This window comes from Mchenga conophoros, linkage group LG5 (genome assembly GCF_057382185.1).
Source record: "Mchenga conophoros isolate Kocher_MC1m ecotype Shallow Benthic linkage group LG5, M_conophoros_male_GT1.1, whole genome shotgun sequence".
NCBI lineage: Eukaryota > Metazoa > Chordata > Actinopteri > Cichliformes > Cichlidae > Mchenga > Mchenga conophoros.
In genome coordinates, this window is record NC_140530.1 from 18,686,023 (window position 1) to 18,709,527 (window position 23,505).

Genomic DNA, 23,505 nt, shown 5'->3' on the forward strand with positions numbered 1-23,505 from the left:
AGGGCCTTGGCATAATGAGCCTCCTCATCCCTTCTAGAGTGGATGCATAAGGTGAATTTTACAAACAGGCACAGGCATCAAACTAACTATTAATACTGGTTATTAAATAAGATTTTTATTAATACTCTGCAAGCTCCTGTACATTTTACATACGCCTGGGGATTTGTTCATTAGTGTGTTCCACATTTGTTGAGCTTTTACTCACACACAAAAAAACATAGACTGGCTTCAGTATAACTTAAAGATCTGCTGAAGTTTGCTTTTGATGACCTAAGGATCCACCTGACTCTCTTATGTAAGACTCCCTTCAAACACTGACAGCCGAATTGCGAAATGATCCATTACCGGACATTTTTTTTTAAAGTCTCCTTATTAATTGGTCTCAATTTAATTGCTGACTGTCTGTCTGTGTGTTCTGAGAGGGTAGCATAAACATTTTTATAATAGTATTGTTGAAGGACAAAAAACATTATCTACACCGCTGCGCCCCCTGTTGTACTTTGGTTGTCACTACAGTCTCTGTGCTGTCCGGGAGCTGCAGTTTCGCGCTGTGGTCGCTGGGCGGCAGGCAACTTCGACTAGTTGTCTGCAGGCAAAGATGGCGGTGCGGAAGAAAGACGGCGGCCCGAATGTAAAATATTTCGAAGCGTCTGATACCGTTTCTCAGTTTGATAATGTCCGTGTCTGGCTGGGAAAGAATTACAAAAAGGTACCGACCGCATGTTTTGCTATCCTACAGAGAGACCTTCCATTTTTCACGTTGAAATATGGCCACTTACCTATTGGGCAGAGGCAGTGACAAAGAGAGGAGGGAGGGTGCTGCTGAGCGTCCAGCTGTTTGATTCACTCGAGCCGGGATACAAAAGGATGCTGAGCCAACAGCTGCATCAGATGCAGCCACTAACGGCAGCTTCTCTGAGCACTGTTGTAGTTAAACCGATCTAAAACAAGCACACAGTCTGACCTCAGAGGATGGATTTTTGTTGAAGGGTGACTTTAGCCGGCCAGCCCGCTAGCTAGCTAGTAAGCTAATAGGCTAACGGTGAGGCAGCTCGGATCCAGATGTTGGCTCTGTGGCGCGCCGCGCTGACTGAAGCAATGTCCGGTGTTGAATAACACTGAGCGCTGCGCTGGTGTTTAAACACAATAATCGAATAAAAAAAAACAACACTTTTAGTAAACAGTGATAAAAATGAAAGGTTAGCGATATTTGTGACTCCATCCCCTCCCCATTTACCAATCCGTGTCGCAGTTTTCACGGAAATTTCCTTCCTTTGAGATATCTGATAAAGGCATCCAGCAGCACAGTTGAGTTTATTTTCATGTGTTTGCGCACAGTACATCCAGGCCGAGCCCCCCACCAACAAATCTCTGTCCAGCCTGGTGGTCCAGCTGCTCCAGTTCCAGGAGGAGGTGTTCGGTCGACATGTCAGTAACCCTCCGCTCACCAAGCTGCCGGTACGTGTCTTAAACATCTGTATATCTGTTACATTCAAAAATAGATACCTAATTTAAACTGCTGTTATTCTGAATGTGTTGAGTTGTATCCCTGCAGATGAAATGCTTCTTGGACTTTAAGTCAGGAGGGGCTCTCTGCCACATCCTGGCTGCAGCCTACAAGTTCAAAAGTGACCAAGGATGGTAAGACTTTCTTTCTAGCTGAGTTTAGACGTCTGGGCTAGTGGCTGTTAAGTTACGGTGCTCAGTTGGATATTGGCTATGTTGCCGTTTCGTGTGTAACTCCAGTCTAAACTCCTGGTAGGCGCAGGTTTGACTTCCAGAATCCGTCGAGGATGGACCGAAATGTGGAGATGTTCATGACGATTGAGAAGTCCTTAGTGCAGGTGAGTTTTGCAGCAGTGCTTTTATGGTTGTCAATGGACAGTAGAAAATTTCAGGCCATATTTTGATGAATTTATCTAACAGGAGTAAATTTTTGATGGTTTTTCCTACTGCAGGCATTAAATTTAAATGATAGCAAAGTGAACACCGTGTCCTTTGGTTACGCTAAATTTCAAAAGAGTCTGGGAATCAAGCTGCCTGATCATTACACATAGATGTACTGAAAGACATCCACAGAAATCCTACTTAATCAGTCCTGCGGTTTTCCAAGATCATCTAGATTTCTTCATCTGCTGTGGCATGGTGATTTCTACTTTTAATCAAGTACTGGGCAATTAATATTCCAAAGAGGGCACATGAGAAACTGGGACTGTTATGGAAGACTGCACCAATAAGCTTATAGCAAAACTAATATTGGGCAGAACTGAGTTTAGATTATTGTATTTTTTGTGATTCTTCTTGATTATTTGAATCAGTGCTCGCAAATGTAGTCGTGTAAGTTATGTATCTGCTCCAATTCTTCCAGAACAACTGTCTGACTAGGCCCGTCATCTACCTGAGTCCTGACATAGAGCCAAAGCTGCTGGGGAAACTGAAAGACATCATCAAAAGACATCAGGTGTGTTTTAAAAGGAGCCTTTCAGGCAGATCATTTACTACAGACAGATTTAATTTACATTCAAATGGTTCTACTCATGTTTTCTTGTGTTGCAGGGCTCAGTAACCGAAGACAAGGCCTCCAGCTCCCACGTTGTTGTGCCTATTCCTGCCAGTCTGGAGGAAGGTGAGGTTTTGTCTCGGTAGGCACTGTTACAAGTTTTACTGCACGAGTCAGATTTGCGCTAACATCGTCCGATCTTCTTGGTCCAGAGGAGTGGGTTCGTCCTGTGATGAAGAGAGACAAGCAAGTGCTGCTTCACTGGGGATATTTTCCTGACAGGTTTGTTCTGAGCATTGTGCAGCTCACTTTTATCTACTTGTCTTGTTTTCTCAATACATCTTTGGTTTTTAGAAGGTTAAGCTGACATTACCCCTCCTGCTGTGGTGTTACATGGCGAAACTTGTGCTTTTCCCACCTAATGCGAGCTTTAACCTCATTCCCTTCACTGTTTAGTTACGATACCTGGATCGCAGCCAGTGAAATTGAGGCTGCGGTAGAAGATCCTCCCTCCCCAGAAAAGCCCAGGAAGGTATTTGTTGTTGCTTTTTTTCTGTCTGTGTCAGTCTGTATGAATTTAAACAGCAGATTTTCTAATACTCCCTGAGTTTAATCAAGTATTTGACCGCTTTATTAATGCTACATGATACTTGCAGTATTTAAATTCAAGGATCTTTTTTTTTATTTGTCCACTGTGCAGCACTTAAATGTTACAGATACATCTGTATGTTTTTGGAAACCTTTTTGATTTCAGCTTGAATTTTAATTTGTCCTTGTTTTTTTCTGCAAAATGAAGTCTTTAATAACAGAGGTTAATATCATGAGTTTCAGTCTTTTATTATAACTTTTATTATAACTTTATTACAACTTTATTATAACTCAGTTTAGGTCTTCCTCCTTTCACCTCCTCCTCTACCATCCTGGTGGTTGACACGATTGCTGAAAATATTTCACTTCTGGGCAGATAATAATTGGTTTATTTATTTATCATTTATTTATTATTTATTTACAGGTCCATGCAAAGTGGATTTTAGATCTGGACCAGTATAACGAGTGGATGAACGAGGAGGACTATGAGGTTGGAGAGGGCTGTCCTAAGAGGAAGAGGATCTCCGCCAAGACCCTGACAGATGAGGTGACCACACCAGACGAGCGGAGGGACAAGAAACCTGGCAGCGCCAAGAAGAGGAAGCGCTCGCCATCACCCTCCCCAACCCCACCACCTCAGGAGAGCAAGAAGAAGAACACCAAAAAAGGGTTTGTTAAGAGTCATGTCCTGATGCATGATGATGTTCTTCGACTCCCTGTTGGAGAAAAAAAACAGAGGGTTATGAAAAATAATGCAATACACATATGTTCCCTTTGTGTGCGTGTCAACAGACCAACGACCCCGTACACCAAGTCTAAACGGGGTCAGAGGGAGGAGGAACAGGAGGACCTGTCCAAGGATTTGGATGAAGCTTCACCTGTTCCAGCATCTGAAGAGGGAAACCCAGCAAAGACAAGTATACAAGTCTACATATATTTTGAAAACACATCATATATATATATATATACATTGACATATATATAGATATATATAGATATTAATGGGTCCTCTTTTAAAATAATAATCAAGCCAATTCTGTCTCCCTGCAGATAACACCAAGAAGGACTCTGATTCCACCCCAGTTAAAGGAGGGACAGATTTGGGTGAGCTTCACCTACACAATCATATTTAACCACCGCCAACCAGTTTAATAAATGCTTCACCAAAAATGGCAAAGGCTTGTTGTGTTCGGCTGTTATTCATCAATAATTTCCAGTAATAAAGCGCTGATTAATCTATTGACCCTTTCACGCACGCGTCTCTTTTGTGTGATTTAACAGATGAGCAAGAAGACGAGTCCATGGAAACAACAGGAAAGGTACTTTAACAATTAATAGTACATATGACAAAATCATGGCTGTAATTCTGTGTTGGTGAGCCCAACTGTATGTTTGTATGAACAACAGGAAGAGGAGGAAGGCTCCCCGAGTGTGAAGGGCGAGCCAGTGAAAGGCTCAGACCTCCACGAGGACAATGTGACTGAGCAAACCCATCACATCATCATTCCGAGCTACGCAGCCTGGTTTGACTATAACAGGTAAGAATAAAAATGCTTTTTTCCCATGTGAGAACAGAATGAGGAAAAGAAAAGTGAACTCGTTGAAATGAAAAGCAGCGCCACACGACGTAGTATTAGAACGTTTTAAGGGTCCATGAGTGAGGGAAATTTGTGTTGCATACTTGCATCTGGTTTTCTTCCAGTGTTCATGCCATTGAGCGCCGAGCCCTGCCAGAGTTTTTCAATGGGAAGAACAAATCCAAAACGCCTGAGATGTAAGTGTTTGATCAGTGCACAACACAGTGCTCAATCATTTAAATTTGTTTATCTGTCAGATATTTAAAAGCCTCTTTGTTTCAGTTATCTAGCATACAGGAACTTCATGATTGACACCTACAGACTGAATCCTCAGGAGTACCTGACCTCCACTGCCTGCCGTAGGAATCTGGCAGGAGATGTGTGTGCAATCATGAGGTAAGGGGAGGATAGGTGTTTCTAACCAGTGTTTGCAAAATCACTTACTGCCTGCGACAAATACGCCAGACATTTTCTCCCCCCACAGAGTCCACGCCTTTCTGGAGCAGTGGGGGTTGATCAACTACCAGGTGGACTCTGAGAGCCGGCCCACACCCATGGGTCCTCCTCCCACCTCGCACTTCCACGTCCTGGCAGACACTCCATCCAGCCTGGTGCCCCTGCAGCCCAAGACATCTCAGGTTTGTATACACACACGCATGGACACGTGCGCACACATCTTCAACGTTGTTTTACATATGTTCCTTTTTGACCCTGTAGACCCCTGCCACCCAGCAGATGATGTCATTCCCTGACAAAGTGAAGGACAAGCCAGCAGATCTGCAAAACTTTGGGCTGCGGACCGACATGTACAGCAAGAAGACAAGCTCTGCAAAGGTACAAGTCCAGGAGGGTGGATAACAGAATGAATAGTTTCTGTTTACTCACCATAATATCGGTGGTTTAATTGTGTTAACAAGGTGATGGTGATGTTTTGTGTGCAGAGCAAGAGTGCAGCCAGCTCCATGAGGGAGTGGACAGAGCAAGAAACACTACTACTACTTGAGGTACACTCAGTGTTTTAAACATGATCAGAGAGTGTAAAAGCAGCCACTGTAATACCACACTGGGAAATGTCATCATGGAAAGATGGAGCTAAATGTAGGTTTTACTTCCCTCAGGGTTTGGAAATGTATAAGGACGACTGGAACAAAGTGTCCGAACACGTGGGCAGCCGTACGCAGGATGAGTGTATCCTGCACTTCCTGCGGTTGCCCATTGAAGACCCGTACTTGGAGGACAGCTCTTCTTCCCTGGGCCCACTTGCCTACCAGCCGGTACCTTTCAGCCAAGCAGGAAACCCTGTCATGAGCACCGTGGCCTTCCTCGCCTCTGTAGTCGACCCACGTGTGGCCTCGGCCGCAGCCAAGTCTGCTCTGGGTGAGAAGTAACTCCATTTGAAATTACCCAACTCTGTAGAAAACAAAAATGGTCTCTTTGTGTTGTTACAGTTTGAGCTAAAGAGGAAAAAGAGGAAGCAACAGGGCACTGAAAACATCAACCAGTAAATAATCCAATAGGATAAAAATGAAGACAGCAAAATACATTTTAATTTTCTACAGTGAGACCATTAAATGTTAAACAACACCTTTCCAACACTTGACCAAATCCTGTATCATTGAAGCTCCAAATGTCTGTACATGCCATTCATAAGACCGCTTTTGTTCAGGCAACGATTTTGTTCATTTTCAATCTACTAGAGGTGACTAATCCATCAGTGTCCTTGTTTTTGCTTCACATCATTAATTGTGATTTATCGCTCCCTGCTCAGAGGAGTTTTCGCGTATGAAGGAGGAGGTTCCAGCTGCGCTTGTGGAGGCTCATGTGCGGCGGGTGGAGGAAGCAGCGAGGGTCAGTGGCAGACAGGACCCTCTGTATGGCCTGGAAGGCAGTGGCATCGCAGGGACCGGCCTGGAGGAGGGAGAGAGGCCTGGTAGGATAAATGCACACAGCATAAATTTTGGAACGCTGCACTACAAAGAAAATTAAAAATAATGATTGTATAAGTTGAGTAGTCAGAAAAAGTGAATTGAAAGGTTGTGGCTTGCCTTCTCTACAGATGAAAGCAGTGATGAAAGCAAGAGTGACAACCAGTCTAATGAGGAGAAACGAGAGGCCAAGGTATGATGAGAATTCACTGTAACATAATAGAATGTCATTTTATAAACATATATATATATATATATATATATCTGCTGTAAAAGTTCTGTGGATCATATTGTGCTGTTTACTTTGCCACACAGGAGACTAAAGATGGAGCGAATGAGGAAGAGGAAAAGCAGGCAGAGAATGGGAAGAAGGAAGAAGAAAGAGGAAGAGAACCTGAAGGAGAGAGGGAGGCAGACAAAACAGAGTCTGAGATGGGTACAAAAGGGTTTTGTCTTCATAAGACGTTGCAGACATAAAGGTTTTGGTCAACAGTGAAAAACATTAAACTTTTGTTTCTCATAGGTGATGGGGAGAAGGAGAAGGATGGAAAAGAGGGAACAGAGGAGGGACAGAGGGAAGGGGAGAGTGAAGGAGAAAGGAAAGCTAAGGTGGAGCGTGATGTGGGAGAGGGGAACCTGGCCACTGCTGCTGCCTCCGCTCTAGCAGCTGCTGCTGTCAAGGCCAAGGTAAAATTCATTGAGTCAAGGTGATACTTGTCGTATCTTCAATCTTCAGCTTTTTTTGTTTTTATTTTCTCTAATCTTCTTCTTCTTTCTCCTCACAGCATTTGGCTGCAGTGGAAGAGAGGAAGATCAAATCTCTGGTGGCTCTGCTGGTGGAAACTCAAATGAAGAAGCTTGAGATTAAACTGCGACACTTTGAGGAGCTGGAAACCATCATGGACAGAGAGCGGGAGGCTGTGAGTGGGGAATTTAAGGATATGTAGCATTAAAATAAGAAAATTCTTAAGTTACATTCAATGCAGTGCGTATAGTATGCTGTTTTCCTAAATCATAGACATGTCTGTCTGTCTCTGTGAGCAGTTGGAGTACCAGCGGCAGCAACTGCTGGCTGACCGTCAGTCCTTCCACATGGAGCAGCTGAAATACGCTGAGATGAGGGCTCGCCAGCAGCACTTCCAGCAGATTCAGCACCAGCAACATAGCCAGGCAGGGGGCCCTCACTCCACTCAGGCCACCGCGGCCCCGGCACCTCAAGCCCTGACCGCAAATCAGCAAGCTCCCAGCACACCAGCGCCACAGCCAGCCCCCAGCCCAGCACCACCAGCCGCTTCAGCCCCAGCTCCCGAGTCCCAGCCACCACCAAGCGCTCACACCTCGCCACCTTGTCCCCCGGGTCAGACCCCAGCTGCTCACTCCAGCTCCAACACTACATCTGTACTCCATGGTGAGGTAGCAGCTTTAATAGTAGTTAATACATTTACGTTTGCTGTCAGTTCCTCGTACACCGTAGTTGTAATATTTATTTATAATTATTACATTCATTAGTTGTGGACATGTTCACAGACATGTTTATTCTTGAAGCAAACTCAATAATATGAATGTGTGTGAAATACATGAAATTGTGCAGTGGTGCAGTAACGACAGTTAAAAGCTGCACAGTTTATCTTATCTTTGTCAACAAGTTATTAACTAAGACCAAAAAGCTGAAACGGAGTTCACTCATTAAAACAGGACTTCTCACTGTCTTGATTGTGAGATACTGTTGGCATGATGCAAATGATCAAACAATACCAAATATTTCATGCCACCATGACTTGGGACGGCTTATAATGTTCTGAAACCTAGCTTTCAAACAACACAGTCTTGAGTTATTTCTGAATTGAAGAATCTAAGGTTGACACGGAGAAGATCAATCATTCTTTTATTTCACAAGTACACATCAGTGTTATAGTATTGTTTGGACTACGACTCTAGTCTACTATTATAATATATCATGATTATATCATAGATTATAATATATTATGCATAATTCACATTTTGTGAATATAAATGACTAAATTTAATAAATTAATGATACTATGTTACAAATCGTACGTAACATTTTTCTCCTGTTTGCCCCCTCACAGAGCCCACCGCCCCTCTCCCCGGAGAGACACTCCACCCCTCAGCTCCGGTCCCTCCTCCACAGTGAGAAAAAGCAAATTTCCTGAGAATCTGAATGACTCTGACCACTTTGAATCCTGCCTGTATTATCTAAAATGAAGAAGTCATCAACCGAAGGAAGAGAACTCATTTTACATTTTCTATTTCTTTTTTTGTTTGCTTGTGTGTTTTCAAGAGGACAATTGATTTGAGAAAGAAAAAGAAACGCCAATATCAATCCGCCTTTGACTCTCTGTTAGAAAAGAAGTCCTTTTTCAAATTGAACCGACTAATGAAGAAAATAGATTTTCATCCTGCGTGTTCGACTGCGTCTCACTTTGGAATTTTAAGCTTGACACCAGGAGATCTGGTAAGCTTAGATGGTCTTATCAACATGCTGGCACTCAGTGAGAAGAAGAGAAAAGACTCATCTCATGTTTTCAGTGTTTTGGAAATTGTTGCATTTATTTTCCTGCAACAGTTTGTCACAGCTAGTGAAGTCTCGTACTTCCTACGCTCTCTAGCGTCCCCCTCCCCTCTCGTACTGTAGGTACTAATTAAAATATATGTAAGACAAAAGCACTTTTAATATGTTTCTGTAGGTCGCATTGAAAGACTTGAAGCAACCATGAAATTGAACTTGAGCACTTATATGATCTCTTTCTTGTCTTAAATACAGTTTTGGAAAGCTAATTGGGAAAATGATTTTTTTTCTCTGTTTTCAATTGTGTCATGTTTCTAAAACCCGTATAAAGTCTGAAAGGAATGAAGACGATTCTAATCAAAAGATGCCACACTGAAATTTAACGCAGAGTGGATGCAGTTTGGGAAAAGTGTACTGTAAACTGGATTTTCTGTTACAAACACCTCTCTTGTTACTCTAATAATAATATGGGAACTATTTGAAAGTAATGACAACCTGAGGTCTTGAAAAGGCCTCTTTTTGTTACAGGAGGTTACTCCCTCCCACATTTCAACAGCACTTAGAGAAAAACGTGACCGTGGCGCTTTGTGTTTTGCAAGTGCAAATGAACTTGAAGCATCCAGGCTGTGGTTTTTGTGAGGAATGTAATTCTGTTTGAAAAGAAAGTCTGGGATTAATACCGTTAGCGACCACGCACGCGTTTATTTGGATTTGGACTTTGTGTAAACTGCTAAGCCAAAATGTTTTTTCTAATCATGTTTATCATACATTTATTCAGTGAGTTTCATTGTGGTTTCTTGGTGAGTGAGGAGGATGTTTTTAAGCAGCTTGGTGCATTTCGCTTTAAAGATGTAAGAAATGCTGACGCTGTAAAAACACAAGGGAGCACCTTAAACAGCTGACAATGGAGAATCGTGTCCTTAATATCTGCAACAATATCCTCACTTTGTATCCTATACATTTATATATTTTTTACTCTTTTTTGCCATCTTCTTTCTTTGATATGTCAACATTGTAACTGTATATTACCTTTGTAACTGATATTTACCCTCTCCATAGTTGTGTGTGATTTGGACAGGACTGCCGGATCTGTCTGAGATGTGACTGTGAGCATGTGTGTATGTGAACGCATGCCATTAGGATCTGTAAACCATGTTACCGTTCAGTTTTATTTTTTGTTTTTTTACAATTTTTTCCAGTGCCATCTGTTGTTTGAAGAACTTACGAGAAGAAACACGTGTTGTTCTGCACATCATGTCAGTATCATGAAATATAATCCAGTCAGATGGTGAAACTTTACAGTCGATGTCCGTCAAGCCAGTATTGCAGTCCTCACCACAGTTGTGAGCATAAATGGACTTCTTTTATCTGTGTTATTATTACATTGTGTGGATTTTGTGATATGAAATAAGTGTCCGTTCAGTTTCTATATGTTTTTCACTATGCCGAAGGTAGCAGCAGTTCCATTGATTATTATACAGTAGAAAAGTTTCCTCTGTAAATCATCACATTAGTGCTGACAGTTATTCTGGCAGTTTGTATTAAAAAAATGTCAAAACTGGTTTTAATTACAAAATGTTTGGGAAAAAATAAAGATGTGAAGAGGAGACATTGTTCAGAGTGGTTTGTTGACTTACTAACTTAAAGTATCTGATGATGAACGACTGCACAGTATATCCTGGTGGACCTCGAGGAGGCATCGCCTGGCTGATGCTCTTTATTTGGATGTATCTAATTAGCTAATCAGACAATTATCTCCAACTGATTTTTATTTTTGCTCAATGTGTAAACCTAACATCACTAATTCATATAGTTCAGGACACGACACACAAATCATCTGATATCCACTTAAATGATTGTGAAATATTTTTCATCATGCTTGTAATGCGACTTTAACCAGACTCACAGGCCTGATGACACTTTGTAAAACAGCATTTTTATTTCAAACTTTCAGAAATCCCATTATTATTTCCATTCACAAGAAAACTGACAAGACAGATAAAGATGACAAAAGTTAAACAATCCGGGGGGATAATACTACTGATTGTGCCTGCAGGTGAATGTTTGGAAATTGAGGTGAAAGTGTCTCTTCACATTTGACAGAAAAGGCACAAAAATGTCACAGAAACAAAACAGACTTATTGGGGAAGGGATGACATGGATAGAAGGGCAAGACAACAGAGAAAATAATCTGGAAGTGGTCCTCGGAAGTTCTCAACCGCTCAGCACCATCCGGACGAGCTCTGTGTGGAGAGTGATGGAGAAAAATCAGCATTTCAGAGTACAGACATAAAGTCGGGTATAAGCCATTTCCTAAACAGCCATATCAGCAAATAGGATCAAAAGCCTGAATTTATTTAGAATAATTAGATTTATGAAAAAAGGCAAACAGCTAGGGAAGGAAAAAAAAGTGTGGTAGAAATGTTTGAGTTCTGCAGACAAATTTAAATAAACAATTCGTGTCTGCTTGCCGCATTTTAGCTCATGTTTACACTTGGTTCACCCTGAAATCCTTTTCCCCCCTCTCAAAATCGTTAGCGTTAAACATGGGAGCAGCCTTAAGGTGTGCAAGGATGCTACATGCAGGCCACATTTAGGTGGGGCTGAGGAGCACCGCAGGAGAGAAAGGTTAAAGGTCAGAGAACACCATCAGTGCTCAATATCTACAGACTAACATCACAATTCATTAAAACAAAAATTAAAAACAAAAAAAAAAAAGTTAATTCACTACCCTCTGTTCAACCAGATATTATATGATGGACAAAAGCGATGAGACAGGAGTCAGTGAGCATGAGGCAGTCGCACAGCTACGGTGGCTCAGAGGTCAAACACTGCAACTTAAGAAAACACCAGCAAACAGAAAAACACTGCAAAAGTGCACAAAACAAGACAGAACTGTGTGTGGGGAGACATTAACAATATGCAGAATATGCAATGTCTTTTATGATTCATATAACACCATTAGCCGTTTACTTCTAGCTTCTCACTTGTGCATCCCCTCTTCCCAATTCTGCCTGCTGGCATTTCAGTGTTGCAGTGTGTTTGACTCAGGGCCTCCGTAGACAGAAAAACACTGTGTACAGCGGCCCTACATTCATCCAATGCAGCCTGAAATCTATTTTAGGCAATACCCAACAAAGCTGCAACTGAGAACTCAAATGTCCAACTCTGATGAAATGAATATCACACAGTTTTTAGCCCGACACAAGGCTGCGCAAAGTCCCACTAAGATTATGTGACAATAAAGCAGGTAAATATGTGTAGCTGGCACCACAGCACATCTAAACCAAACACTCTGTAAAACGATCTCCTGTGCTACGTGTGAGAAATTTACAAAAGCTACTGAAACTTGAACTTGACTTTGAGATTTGATTTCATCTAAGATTTTTAATTGATGAACCTATGGTATAATTTCAAAATTCTATGTCGCCTTATTATTACGTTACCGAATTCACAAACTTGGGTGTCCACGCAAGGGGGGAAACTTTTATGTCCTTAAAAGCTGCCCCCCCATAATTGTGTTTTTGTGGACATTTTGTTGACTCCATTTATGCATAGGGGATTTTCACATACTTCACTGAAGAGGGATGTGTCACCCTAGTTCTGCCACTGGTCCATGCCGCCTGCCTGCCCAGCGGGGTAATGACAATACCCCATCAGCCTTTTACAGCTCAGGGGTAAAAATCAATGGCAGTAGTGTTATTTTTCCTCATATAAACTGGTTCTTATTTGTTATTTGTCACTGATTAAGTCACTTGGATGAGTGACGAAACGTTTCTCCCACTGAAAACGCTACGGCCAGATGAACAGAATAAACTTTTGGAGATTCTTATTTGTTGTTAAGAAGGTTTTTATGCACAATGATCTACCTTCGTAGTTAATGCAGCCATTGGCGTCTTCATGTCCCGCTAAAAGAGTCTCCACCTCTTCTTCTGTCATCTTTTCACCTAGAAGATAAAGAAGAACATATTAGCACTGAAGCACAGAATTAAGAAATAGACATTTGAAAGAAGCAGAAAGCACAGCCTTTACACAGATAACTACTTGAACGCAGGCCAACTGTGATTTATAGATCGTGACTAATACTTCATGTATTCTGCAGGTCTTACCTAATGTGGTGAGGACATGACGCAGCTCAGCTCCCATCACTGTGCCATTTCCCTCCTTGTCAAAGACGCGCAGGCCTTCAACAATGTCATCAAAGGAGCACTGGTCCTTGTTCTTAGCAATGGCCTGATACATGGGCAGGAACTGCTCAAAATCCAGCATCTTGGTGTTCATCTCTGCAGGGGGACAAACAACAGTGAGCCTTCAATGGTGAAGGTGAATAAGTGAATACGTTTGAGATAATGTGAGTTTTTGGGTTGAATTTAGTAGAATTTTGTGATGTTTTTCTGTGAGGCTTTTGTTTCTTGCCCATTCATGGTGATGATTCAGAGTTCAGTCACATGGATGTGGGAGATGATATTTAAGGCTGACACAAATAACCTGTTCATCTGCATTCAGAGCTATGTTTTTTCTGCTGCCACTTTCTTTGGACCTGCTGTGGTGACCCTTTGGGCAAGGGAACAGCCAACAGTAGCATCAGATAAATAATGTTTTGTGCACATTGTTATTATGATCAAAACTCAGTTTGCACACAGCAGTAAATTTAGTCAGACATGTGTTTTAGTTCAGGTGTGACTCTTACAAGTTACACTGACAAAGTAAGCCACTAAGCAGTGACTTATCACCTGTACTACTTTGCGGCGGTTATAACGAGACCTTGTAATTGTACACCTGACCACACTCTTAACCAAAACAAACTAATGCTGCGGTGATAGTCATCTGCTTTTGTTGTGAGTAGTGAATCAGACACTAGCCTTCCAGCTTGGGGTTTCCCAGGACTTTGAGTACTTCAGCATTGACTGGGTTCTGTCCCAGAGCTCTGATAACATCGCCACACTGGCTGTAGGTGATCTTCCCCTCGCCCGTCCGGTCAAACAAAAGGAAGGCCTCTTTAAACTCTAGTGAGAAGGAAAGCAAATGCAGAACTCCAGTTCAGCGGCAGAGCATGTTAGGTTCCCAAAAATTACAGACAGGCCTTCATGACACAGGTAATGACGTGTGCACTAAAGCTTTACTGATACCCTGTATGTAGGAAGGAAAACGTGATTTTTCATACGTTGTTTTGACAGTAAACGCTAGCAGCTTCTGTGCATTTCATTTCAAAAAAGCAAGAGGTTAGCAAGTGGGCCAATAAAATTCTCACGGCTGTAAATACTTGTTCGCAATCAATGGTGCTCTTACAGTAAAAATAATACACAGCATTTCATTACTATAAAATACACAATGTAGTTTTTTCCACTGGAATCAAAAACTGACACGCTTCACATAAACCAAGTCCTCTCCTCACTGTCAGTGGTCAGTGTGCAGCACAAAATTACAAAAGCATGAAAAGCATTTCTGTTCTGTTAAAAACAACAACAACAACAAAAAAACACTACAAAGCAAACGTACCATAGCAAACAATGTAAACTGTGTTTCAGTGCCGTTTGACACACCTACACCACAAAAATGTGAGTCGTTATTGTGTCTGCTAGCATATCACACATTTAAAAAGCTCAAGCATGCAAACAAATCAACATGTTTCACCCAAGTCCTGTTTTGCAGGTTAGCACTAGTGATGAACTCAGAGTTAAACGCTTGTCCAGTTTGAGTCGTGAGGCGCCTTCAGGTTTCCCACAGTGAATGCCATTCAGTGAGGTGAGTTAAATTTAGCTCACTTTCACATTGCAGTTCTCATTTACCTGCAGCGATCCTACTCAAGTACAGGGCCAGAAGTCAGAGCTTTCTTCTTTTTTTTCTAAATATGTACTGGTTACATTAACCCGATGAATGTTATGGATAATAAACCCCTTTAACACCTTTTCATAATGAGACTCACCCATGATCTGGTCCTCCGTTAGGTCGGACTGGTTGAGGCACAGTTCAGAGAGAGAGAGGAGAAACAGTTAGATGAGACAAAACGACAGAGACTTCAGTGAGATTTACAGATGACTTAATCCCGCAATGCCATCAATTACAGGCAAGAAACGGCTCGGAGCTAAAGGCTCGAGTGAGTGAAGCAGGCTAGCAGATTCGCATTTAGCGTTACCTGGGCTGGATTATGAGATGGTAAAATCATTTTCCATAAATACAGCAAAATGCCGATATTTCCATAAAATTTTCTGCGGGAATCTTTGACTTACCATGTTTTTTTTTAGAGGGTTTAGATGACAGATGGCTCAAGCTGCTGGACCTCCTCTGAGCTCCGAGGACTCAAACGGCTCCTGCGTGGTACATCCCCGGTGATGTCACCGTTGCTTTGGCAGCAACAGCCAATCACATGCCTCCATTTAACAGCTGCATTTCTCGCATAGTTGCAGGGTTGCAGCTCGTTTGTGGTGCAGCACGGTGCTGCAGAGCCATAACCTGCACGCGTGCTACACACCCCCTTCCGGTTTTCTGAAAAAATAAGATGCGACACATTAACACACAAATGTAAAGCACAGCTACTGCATGAACGCTGTAATATCGAATATTTTTAACGGGGAATTCCCATCGTTGAGTCCTGCTATCGCCACACATTAATGGTATAAACCTGTGACAGATGACGCTGTCCTTTAGACTTAACCTAACACCGCCTACTTTTTAATCCCGGGCTCAGTGAAGAGCCAATAATCAGGCAGCTTGACAGCTTTGTGCCTACATTGCATCTGCTTACCCTGACAATAGGTTATCAAATGGGTGAAATTCCTCAGTTCTATTTTTATTGAAGCAACAGCACTTAACGAATGTATAGCTTTTTCTATTAACAGGAACCTCTGTAAACGTTTCTGTAAATTAATAAAAACTTTATATTTTGAACTGCCAGAGCTTTTCCCCCCAGTTTTGCAAATTCATCATGTAGTTTTACTGGTGCAACCCACTTAAGATCATTGTGGGCTGCATGTGGACCACAATAAAATGACTTTGACATGATTTATAGGGTGATCTAGGCTTGTTTTTGATGAGGCATTTGATATACTGTGTGCACAGAGCACTTCTTCACTGAAGCATATCATAAATTTTTTTATTTTATTTTCTTCAGTCTGTTTGGCCCCATCATCTGATACTCTCTCTTCTCTCAATCCCCAACCAGTCGCAGTTGGCTGCCCTCCCTCAGCCTGGTTCTGCTTGAGGTGTTTATTCCTGTCAAAAGTGAGTTCTTCCTTCCCACCGTCTTCACGTGCTTGCTCGTAAGGGGGTTGTTTGTTAGGGTTTTCTCCACAATGCTGTACTGGCTTTAACTTGCAGTATAAAGCACCTTGAGATGAATGTTGTTTTGATTTGGTACTATATAAATTAACCTAATTTAGTGATAAGGTTTAAAGTGGTTTTGCTAAAAATGTTGTTCTTTGCAATGAGGATGCATAACAGGTTGGGCAATTTGTCAGGAACGGGATCACAGATACAAGCGGTGAAAATGAGCTTTCTCTGAAGGGTGGCTGGCCTCTCCCTTAGAGCAAGTTCAGCCATCCGGGAGGGGCTCAGAGTAGAGCTACTGCTCCTGCACATTGAAAGGAGCCATTTGAGGTGGTTCGAGCATCTCACAAGGATGGCTGCTGGGTAAGGTGTTCCAGGCATGTCCCATCAGGAGGAGGCCCTGGGGCAGACCCAGGACATGCTGGAGATAATCTCTCTTGGCTGGTCTAGGAATGCCATGGTGTTCCCCAGGACAAGCTGGAGGAGGTGGCTGGGGAGAGAGAGAGGTCTGGGCTTCTCTGCTTAGGCTGCTGCCCCCGCGACCTGGCCCCAGATAAGCGGAAGATGGATGGATGGTAAGTTCAGTTAGGTTACAAAGCAAGAGGTTCGTCATATATAAAGAAAGAAAATAATTACCACTAAACCTTTTCATTTAAAAAAAAAAAAAAAAAGTATATTTATGTGTTAAAATGCAGAATAGTGTATAAAATGAAATACTAAGACAGGTTTTTCAGGAAAAAGATTTTAATGTTGGATTGGTCATTTCATCAGGTACCAGTGTTTGCGGGCGCACACTCTTTCAAATTCATGATGCTGTGTGACTGTGATGCCTCAGTCTTACAGAGTACACAAAAACCTGAATTATATTCACACATGAAATGAAGACATGTCAAATTCAGCTGGATGTACAATTTCCCTCTCTTCATTCTGCGTCTTCAGTCGTCTCGCCGCATTGAAATCGGACAAAGTCTAGCACTCGAGCCTGCTGACCTCTGAGGAACTGTGCCACAGTCCTGCTGGGGTCTGCCAGGAAGGTCTGAGGCAGCAGGCGTGTCTCACTTTCGCCACAGGGCAGGTCATCCATATTACCCAGAGACAAAGGCGACTCTCCCACTATATGCTGTCCCAGTTTACGACCTAGCATTTCCTGCTCTCCTTCCTTTCCACCCTGAAATACGACCAGGGCTCCATAACGGCCCATGGCTACCTCTGTCTGGGTGCTGATGCCGCCGTGTACATATGAACCAATTTTCCACTCAGCAGGGATGCCCACCGTCACTGCCCGCTTCAAAGACATGTTCTCACCAAGGCGACCTGAGGAGCAAGAGGCACCGATATAAAACCAAAGCCTGCTGCAACAGACTGTTCATTTTCATGCTATTAAGCAACAATTCAAAAACTTGACAATTTCAAATTTTGTTCCGATTATATTTCTATTTATTTACATTTTGTTTCAAACCAAACAGCATGCACTCCTTCCTGACAATCTGACAGCATCTAAACATGTCAGCTTTACACTTGAATGAACAACCTAGCCTAGCAACTTTTCTGTAAAACTTTAACTGCCTAATAACATCCAGCCTACTGCATCAGTTTAACAGCCAAAGTCTGAATGTATTGTTACAATATTTCATACACTGCTCAAAAAAAGTTACACTTTTTAATCAGAGTATATTATTGATCTGGTCAGTCAAGTAGCAGAGGGGGTTGTTAATCGGTTTCAGCTGATTGGTGTTCATTAAATTAACATGGTCATATGAGGCAATATCTGGACCCTAAGAGGTTACACAGGTAGTTTACCTCCTCTATGATGGTACACTCGTATGTGTCATTGCCAGAAGGACCGCCGCGTGGCAGCACAGCCTCAAGAGCATGGAGGAGATTCCAGGAGACAAGCAGTTACTCTAGGAGAGTTGGCTAGGGCCGCAGAAGGTTCTTTAACCCATCAGCAGGACCGGTCTCCACTCCTTTGTGCAAGAAGGAACTTGAGCACTGCCAGAGCTACAAAACGACCTCCAGCGGGCCACTGGTGTAATTGTTAATGTGTCTGAGCAATCAGAGACAGACTTCATGAGGGTGGCCTGAGAACCCAACGTTCCCTAGCTGGCTCTATGCTCACTGCCCAGTACTGTGGAGCTCAACTGTCATTAGCCAAACAATACCAGAATTGGCAGGTCCACCACTGGCACCTTGTACTTTTCAAAGATTAGAAACGGTTCCCCCTGAGCACAGACTTGTGTGATGGATGCAAAAGGGTCTGTTGAAGCCATGGAGAACGTTATGCTGGCTGCAACATTGTTCAGCATGATTGGTTTGGTGGTGGGTCAGTGATGGCTAAGGAATGCCACCCTGACTCCCATTAGCTATCCTTGAAATCCTTGGACCCATTGTCAGACCCCACACTGGAGCAGTGGATCCTGGGTTCATCCTAGCGCATGTAAATGGCCGGTGCCATGTTGCGAGAGTTAGCAGACAGTTCCTGAAGGATGAAAGATTTGATACAGTTGACCGTCCCCCACACTCGCCTGATCTAAATTCGATAGAACACATCTGGGACATTATGTTTCGGTCCATCCAACCTCACCAGTCTGCACCTCAGACTGTCCAGGTGCTCAGTGATGCTGTGGTCCAGATCTGGGAGGAGATCCCCCAGGACTCCTAATTAGGAGCATGTCCCCACGTTATCAGGCATGCAATACAAGCACATGGGAGCCATTCAAACTAGTGAGTACCATTTTGAGTTGCTGCAATAAAATCTTTGTAAAACAGACTAGCCTGCCACATAATGTTTTCACTTTGATTTCAAGGGCATCTTTAAATTCAGCCCTCTGCAGGCTGCTAATTTTCCTTTCCATCAAAGAATTTGGCATCCTTATAGATACATAGATATCCAACATGATCTCTCTCCCCCCCCCATTGAGATCTGATGTGTTTAACATATTTTTCTGAGCAGTTTACTTTAAGTGTGCACCACATTTCTCTCCATCTTATATTTCTATTAAGCTGTGAGCATAAAAGTGAAATGCCTGAATAACAGAAAACCATAATTTTAACAGACTGCAGTGTTATATGTCCCATGTGTGAAAAGTGCTTTACAATGAGCAGTGTCCCTTAGGCAAAGTACTGACCTATAGTGAGAGCCACCTGATCAGCTAGTGAAGTTCCTTCACCCACGCTGAGTTTGCTTAAGTCATCGCTTGACAGGACACTCTGGAAAGAAAAGCCAGTTTGTTAGTGTAAGGACTGCTACACAAGTGACTAGAGCAGTGATTCCCAAAGTGTTGGCGGGAGCCCCCTGGTGGGCTATGAAGGTTCTGCAGGTGGGCCACACAAATTCAGTTTGAAATTACTCACAAGTATGTACAGTTACCTATTTATATAAAATGTATTTATACAAAAAGGGAATTTAAACTGGTAATGGGATGTGGTTACTTTACAATACTACTCATTACTCTGACTTAAATTTACTGCTCTTGTATTAAAGTTGGTGTCCCAGTGGCAGGTGGGTCATCCATTAGCCTAATACTTTGCATATAACTGGGTAGCATAAAAAATGTATAGCCAAAGGCCTGTGAGGTTGATTTTCTTTTTTTTTTTTGTTAAATACAATTGTTCTTAAAGAAAATACAACATTTTAGCTCATATTTTGATTAGATTGAAGATTTAAGGTTGGACCACAGAAAAAGTATGCAACACTGAAGTAGTAAAAAAACAAAAAGAACAACAAAAAACCAAAACACTGAAGTAGTAATGCACTTTTAACCTACCAAACCCAATGAACGACTGATAACACTGTTAAAGCATGCACTGCCATAATTTCTGTAATCTGTGCGTTTCATTTCACCTTTGGTGGGACATATGGTTATGCAGCTTCAGGTTGACCTGGTCAAGAGGAAACAGAACTATCTAATAAAGGAGATGGGTAACATCATCATCGTTTCCCAGGTTCCCAGAAGCATTCTTGAAGGAAGCTGCAATATATTCTCATCTGGCACGCGTCATAAGTGTTACTCTGTCAGCACTGACACATTAAAAACTCTGGTGTATCAAAAAGTTGCTGCACAAATCAGTTTTAAGAGTTCAAGTACTGGTGTGGCATAACAGGATGTTCAAAACACCAGATTCAATTTAAATGAACAACTAGCAGTGTTTGGTCATGGCTGTACACAGCTCATGTTTGCCTGAAGCTGCAGGACCAATTGCGATGCTCGTCCCTGTAGGTGCCCCATTGGTTGGTGTGCATGTTGATGTACCTTGTTGCTGATGTACTGCTGTGCATTCTTTCTGGTTCATACCTACTCTATTATGTTTTGTCTGAAGGCCACATGCTAAATCATGTTTTAGTTTAGACTTCCATGCACCTTAGAGGTAGGTGAAGTTGTGACACAATAATGATCTGTTTCCATTAACATTTATGAAATTAAAATAAAATAAACATTTATTTCTACTCCCAGGCCTCAGCATGCATCCTTACCTTTACATATCCCGACTGACTTTGAGTTTTATTTCTGAAGTGGGCCAAGGTGGCAAATGTCACATCCTTAACCAGCTGCTGGAACTTCTCATTGCGTGCCACAAAGTCTGTCTCACAGTTCACCTGCATCAAAAACAAACAAACAAACAAACAAACAAACAGAGAGACAAAAGACCAAGTTGTTGAGAAAAAGAAAAAAGGAGAAGAACTAGGAGGAGATGGCTAATGAATCCCCGCACCAGTGGGCTTACCTCAACCATTACCGCAGCTTTGTCCCCCACAAACACGCCGATCAGGCCCTCTTTGGCTTTGCGACCTTCGAGCTTGTTTGCTTTGCTCCAGCCCTCCTTCTGGGCCTGCTCATGCAGCCATGTCTCTGCCTGAACATTTGCCAAATTACATTGAAAACAGTCCCACAGCTCATTAGTGTCAAAGACATAACGCCGAACAGCACCTGACAGATTACGAGAGGCCCTCACCTGTGCTACGTCATTATCAAACTTCTCCAGGGCTTTCTTACAGTTAATAAAAGTGTAGCCGGTGCTTTTCCGCAGTTTCATGAGGAGGGCTTTCTCTGCTGCCAGCAGCTGACATCCCGTGTGTAAAGACTGCACATGCTGGCCAACACTGACCTTAGAGACACAGAGGAGCACACACCACAACTTCAACAAAGCAGCCACATTTATGTATTTGAGGACCCATTCTATGCCATTGGTCACAGTAAATACAAATTTATAGTAAATTTTGCTTCTGCTGTGATATCAAGTGGCTATGAAATGCACGAAATGCGAATGAATTAGCAAAGTTAAGTCACTGAAGATGTCCCGCTAACTCAGCGAGACAAACAACACGAGTTTAAAGTTAAACGTCAATCATGCCCTTACCTTTGCGACATCTCTTGTTAATGTTCTGAACAAAAAGGTTAAGGACATCTTCGCATCCAGCAGAAGTGAGCAATCTTATGAAAGCTCAGAATGTCATTGACGTCCACGCTGTGGAAGGAAGCCGTCCAGGGACAAAAGTGTTTAAGTGATTTTCTTGCACTTCTGCGCCACCTAGAGTACTGGAGGGCAGCCAGCCCAAGGTTTTGCGGAGCCTTGGGCAGATTTTGGGGCCACCGTCCCCAGCTAGTCCTACTATTAACTACATATTGTCCATGCTTAATTGTTTATGCATTATACATATTAGCATGTATATGTATTATATATTAGTATGGTGAAAAGAGTTAAAATAAACCAGCGGGTTCAATATTTTTATTGTTTCTGAAATGTGCAAACAGAGCAAAAGAGTCCCATAGAATGTAACACAGGCCTAAATGTTCTTTTTCACATAGTAATGTAAATGTAAAGACAGACAACTTTTACTAAATGAATTAGAAACTAACTGATTAGAGAGCTAATAGTCGGTTATCAACCATGATATCTGTGGTTTCCAGTCAGCATCACCTAAACTTTCCACACCTATACTGAAATCAAGACTCAGTTGATGCTTCTGTTTAACCAACAACATTATTAGTTAATGTTAAAGATTAATAACTCATATATTGCTTTGTTGTATGTTGCATGTATGCTGCTGTGACACCTCAGTTTGTTTTATTTTGAGAGGGATGAATTCTTTTTTGAGCTTGATGTGATCTAACACTTACAGTTTGCATGAACGTGACCCCCCAGCTCTGACTGTGAAAATGATAAAACTTTAAAGATTAAGGTTTAAGTCTGTTAACATCTTTATCAAACTATTTCACTTCATTTTGTATACACACAATAAGAGAGCTAGTTCTCTTAATAGTTTTCAGTCATGTGACTGACTCGCTACACTGGCAGGTACAACATCATAGGAAAAACAAAGATATGAAGAGAAATTATAAATTTTGGGGACTTGTGATCTCTTTTCTGACCTGGCAGCTTTATTTAAAACTCCTGAAAGCGGCGATGTGTCTCCCAGAGTTTCAATTTGGTGACATCTAGTGGTATTTTGTAGAGAATCGCTCACCTTACACTGCTGCCAGGATAAAAGTTTTCAAAGTGCGAACAGCTACGTATGTTTTTGATCCTGATGGGTAAATAATGGGTAAATAATGCTGCCCTGTGGGATGTAAGAAACAAGAAATTTTTCATGGTTAAAACAAAATTAAGTGCTACAGGTTACGTTTTGTTGACTGAGACATTTAAAGTGTAGGACCAGAAACGTTCTGGTATTTTAGTTTGTCACATTAATGCCGTGTGTAGGAATGTTTAGCTTATTTTAGAGTTTAGAAATGTGTTAACATAGAATGTAGAATTATTTTAGAGACACTGACACTGCCCTCAATGTAATAAAGGCCTGACTGAATTTAGGAGTAAATTGTAGGAGACCCCTCCCCCAGTTGAACTGTGAAAGGTTTCAACATTTGTAACTGGATAACTGTGGTCTGGAAGGGAGATGGGTTTTATGACCTCTAGGGAGTCACCTACACCCACAGTGTTTTAACTGTCACGTACACACATCCACACGCACACTCACTCATGTGCACTCACACATGCGTACACAGTCACACACGAGCACTCACATAGACACAGACACAGAGTTTGCAGCACACTGTGGGGGGGTTTTATGATGGGGACGCCTCTATAAAGTTGGCTGTAACTAACAAAGGGGTGAAGATT

At 42.1% G+C, this 23,505-nt stretch overlaps 3 protein-coding genes across 5 annotated transcripts; 1 reads left to right on the forward strand and 2 right to left on the reverse strand.

Annotated features, from left to right (window-relative positions):
- The first annotated feature begins 573 nt into the window (after positions 1-573).
- On the forward strand, positions 574-10,727 carry smarcc2 (SWI/SNF related BAF chromatin remodeling complex subunit C2). 3 transcript variants are annotated; one of them, XM_085273877.1, is made up of 26 exons: positions 574-709; positions 1,339-1,458; positions 1,556-1,641; positions 1,763-1,844; positions 2,369-2,461; positions 2,557-2,626; positions 2,713-2,782; positions 2,957-3,032; positions 3,513-3,757; positions 3,881-4,005; positions 4,139-4,192; positions 4,370-4,407; positions 4,496-4,626; positions 4,791-4,862; positions 4,948-5,061; positions 5,150-5,303; positions 5,383-5,499; positions 5,607-5,669; positions 5,784-6,042; positions 6,434-6,595; positions 6,722-6,783; positions 6,906-7,026; positions 7,114-7,277; positions 7,376-7,510; positions 7,635-8,003; positions 8,681-10,727. In XM_085273877.1, the coding sequence occupies exons 1-26, from the start codon at positions 599-601 to the stop codon at positions 8,762-8,764; spliced, it is 3,177 nt and encodes a 1,058-aa protein (XP_085130003.1). In that variant the 5' UTR covers positions 574-598; the 3' UTR covers positions 8,765-10,727. The 3 variants fall into 3 exon arrangements, with proteins under 3 accessions (XP_085130003.1, XP_085130005.1, XP_085130004.1); XM_085273879.1 differs by having other exon boundaries at positions 7,635-7,998; XM_085273878.1 differs by having other exon boundaries at positions 1,769-1,844.
- A 307-nt stretch (positions 10,728-11,034) lies between these two features.
- On the reverse strand, positions 11,035-15,597 carry myl6 (myosin, light chain 6, alkali, smooth muscle and non-muscle). The gene is made up of 6 exons (XM_085273881.1): positions 15,351-15,597; positions 15,047-15,074; positions 13,983-14,126; positions 13,230-13,403; positions 12,990-13,067; positions 11,035-11,363 (listed from the first exon to the last, which is right to left on the reverse strand). The coding sequence occupies exons 1-6, from the start codon at positions 15,351-15,353 to the stop codon at positions 11,335-11,337; spliced, it is 456 nt and encodes a 151-aa protein (XP_085130007.1). The 5' UTR covers positions 15,354-15,597; the 3' UTR covers positions 11,035-11,334.
- A 1,515-nt stretch (positions 15,598-17,112) lies between these two features.
- Positions 17,113-21,893, reverse strand: tsfm (Ts translation elongation factor, mitochondrial). Its single transcript, XM_085273880.1, has 6 exons — positions 21,745-21,893; positions 21,340-21,492; positions 21,112-21,240; positions 20,861-20,983; positions 19,515-19,596; positions 17,113-17,700 (listed from the first exon to the last, which is right to left on the reverse strand). The coding sequence occupies exons 1-6, from the start codon at positions 21,790-21,792 to the stop codon at positions 17,309-17,311; spliced, it is 927 nt and encodes a 308-aa protein (XP_085130006.1). The 5' UTR covers positions 21,793-21,893; the 3' UTR covers positions 17,113-17,308.
- Between the last annotated feature and the right edge of the window lie 1,612 nt (positions 21,894-23,505).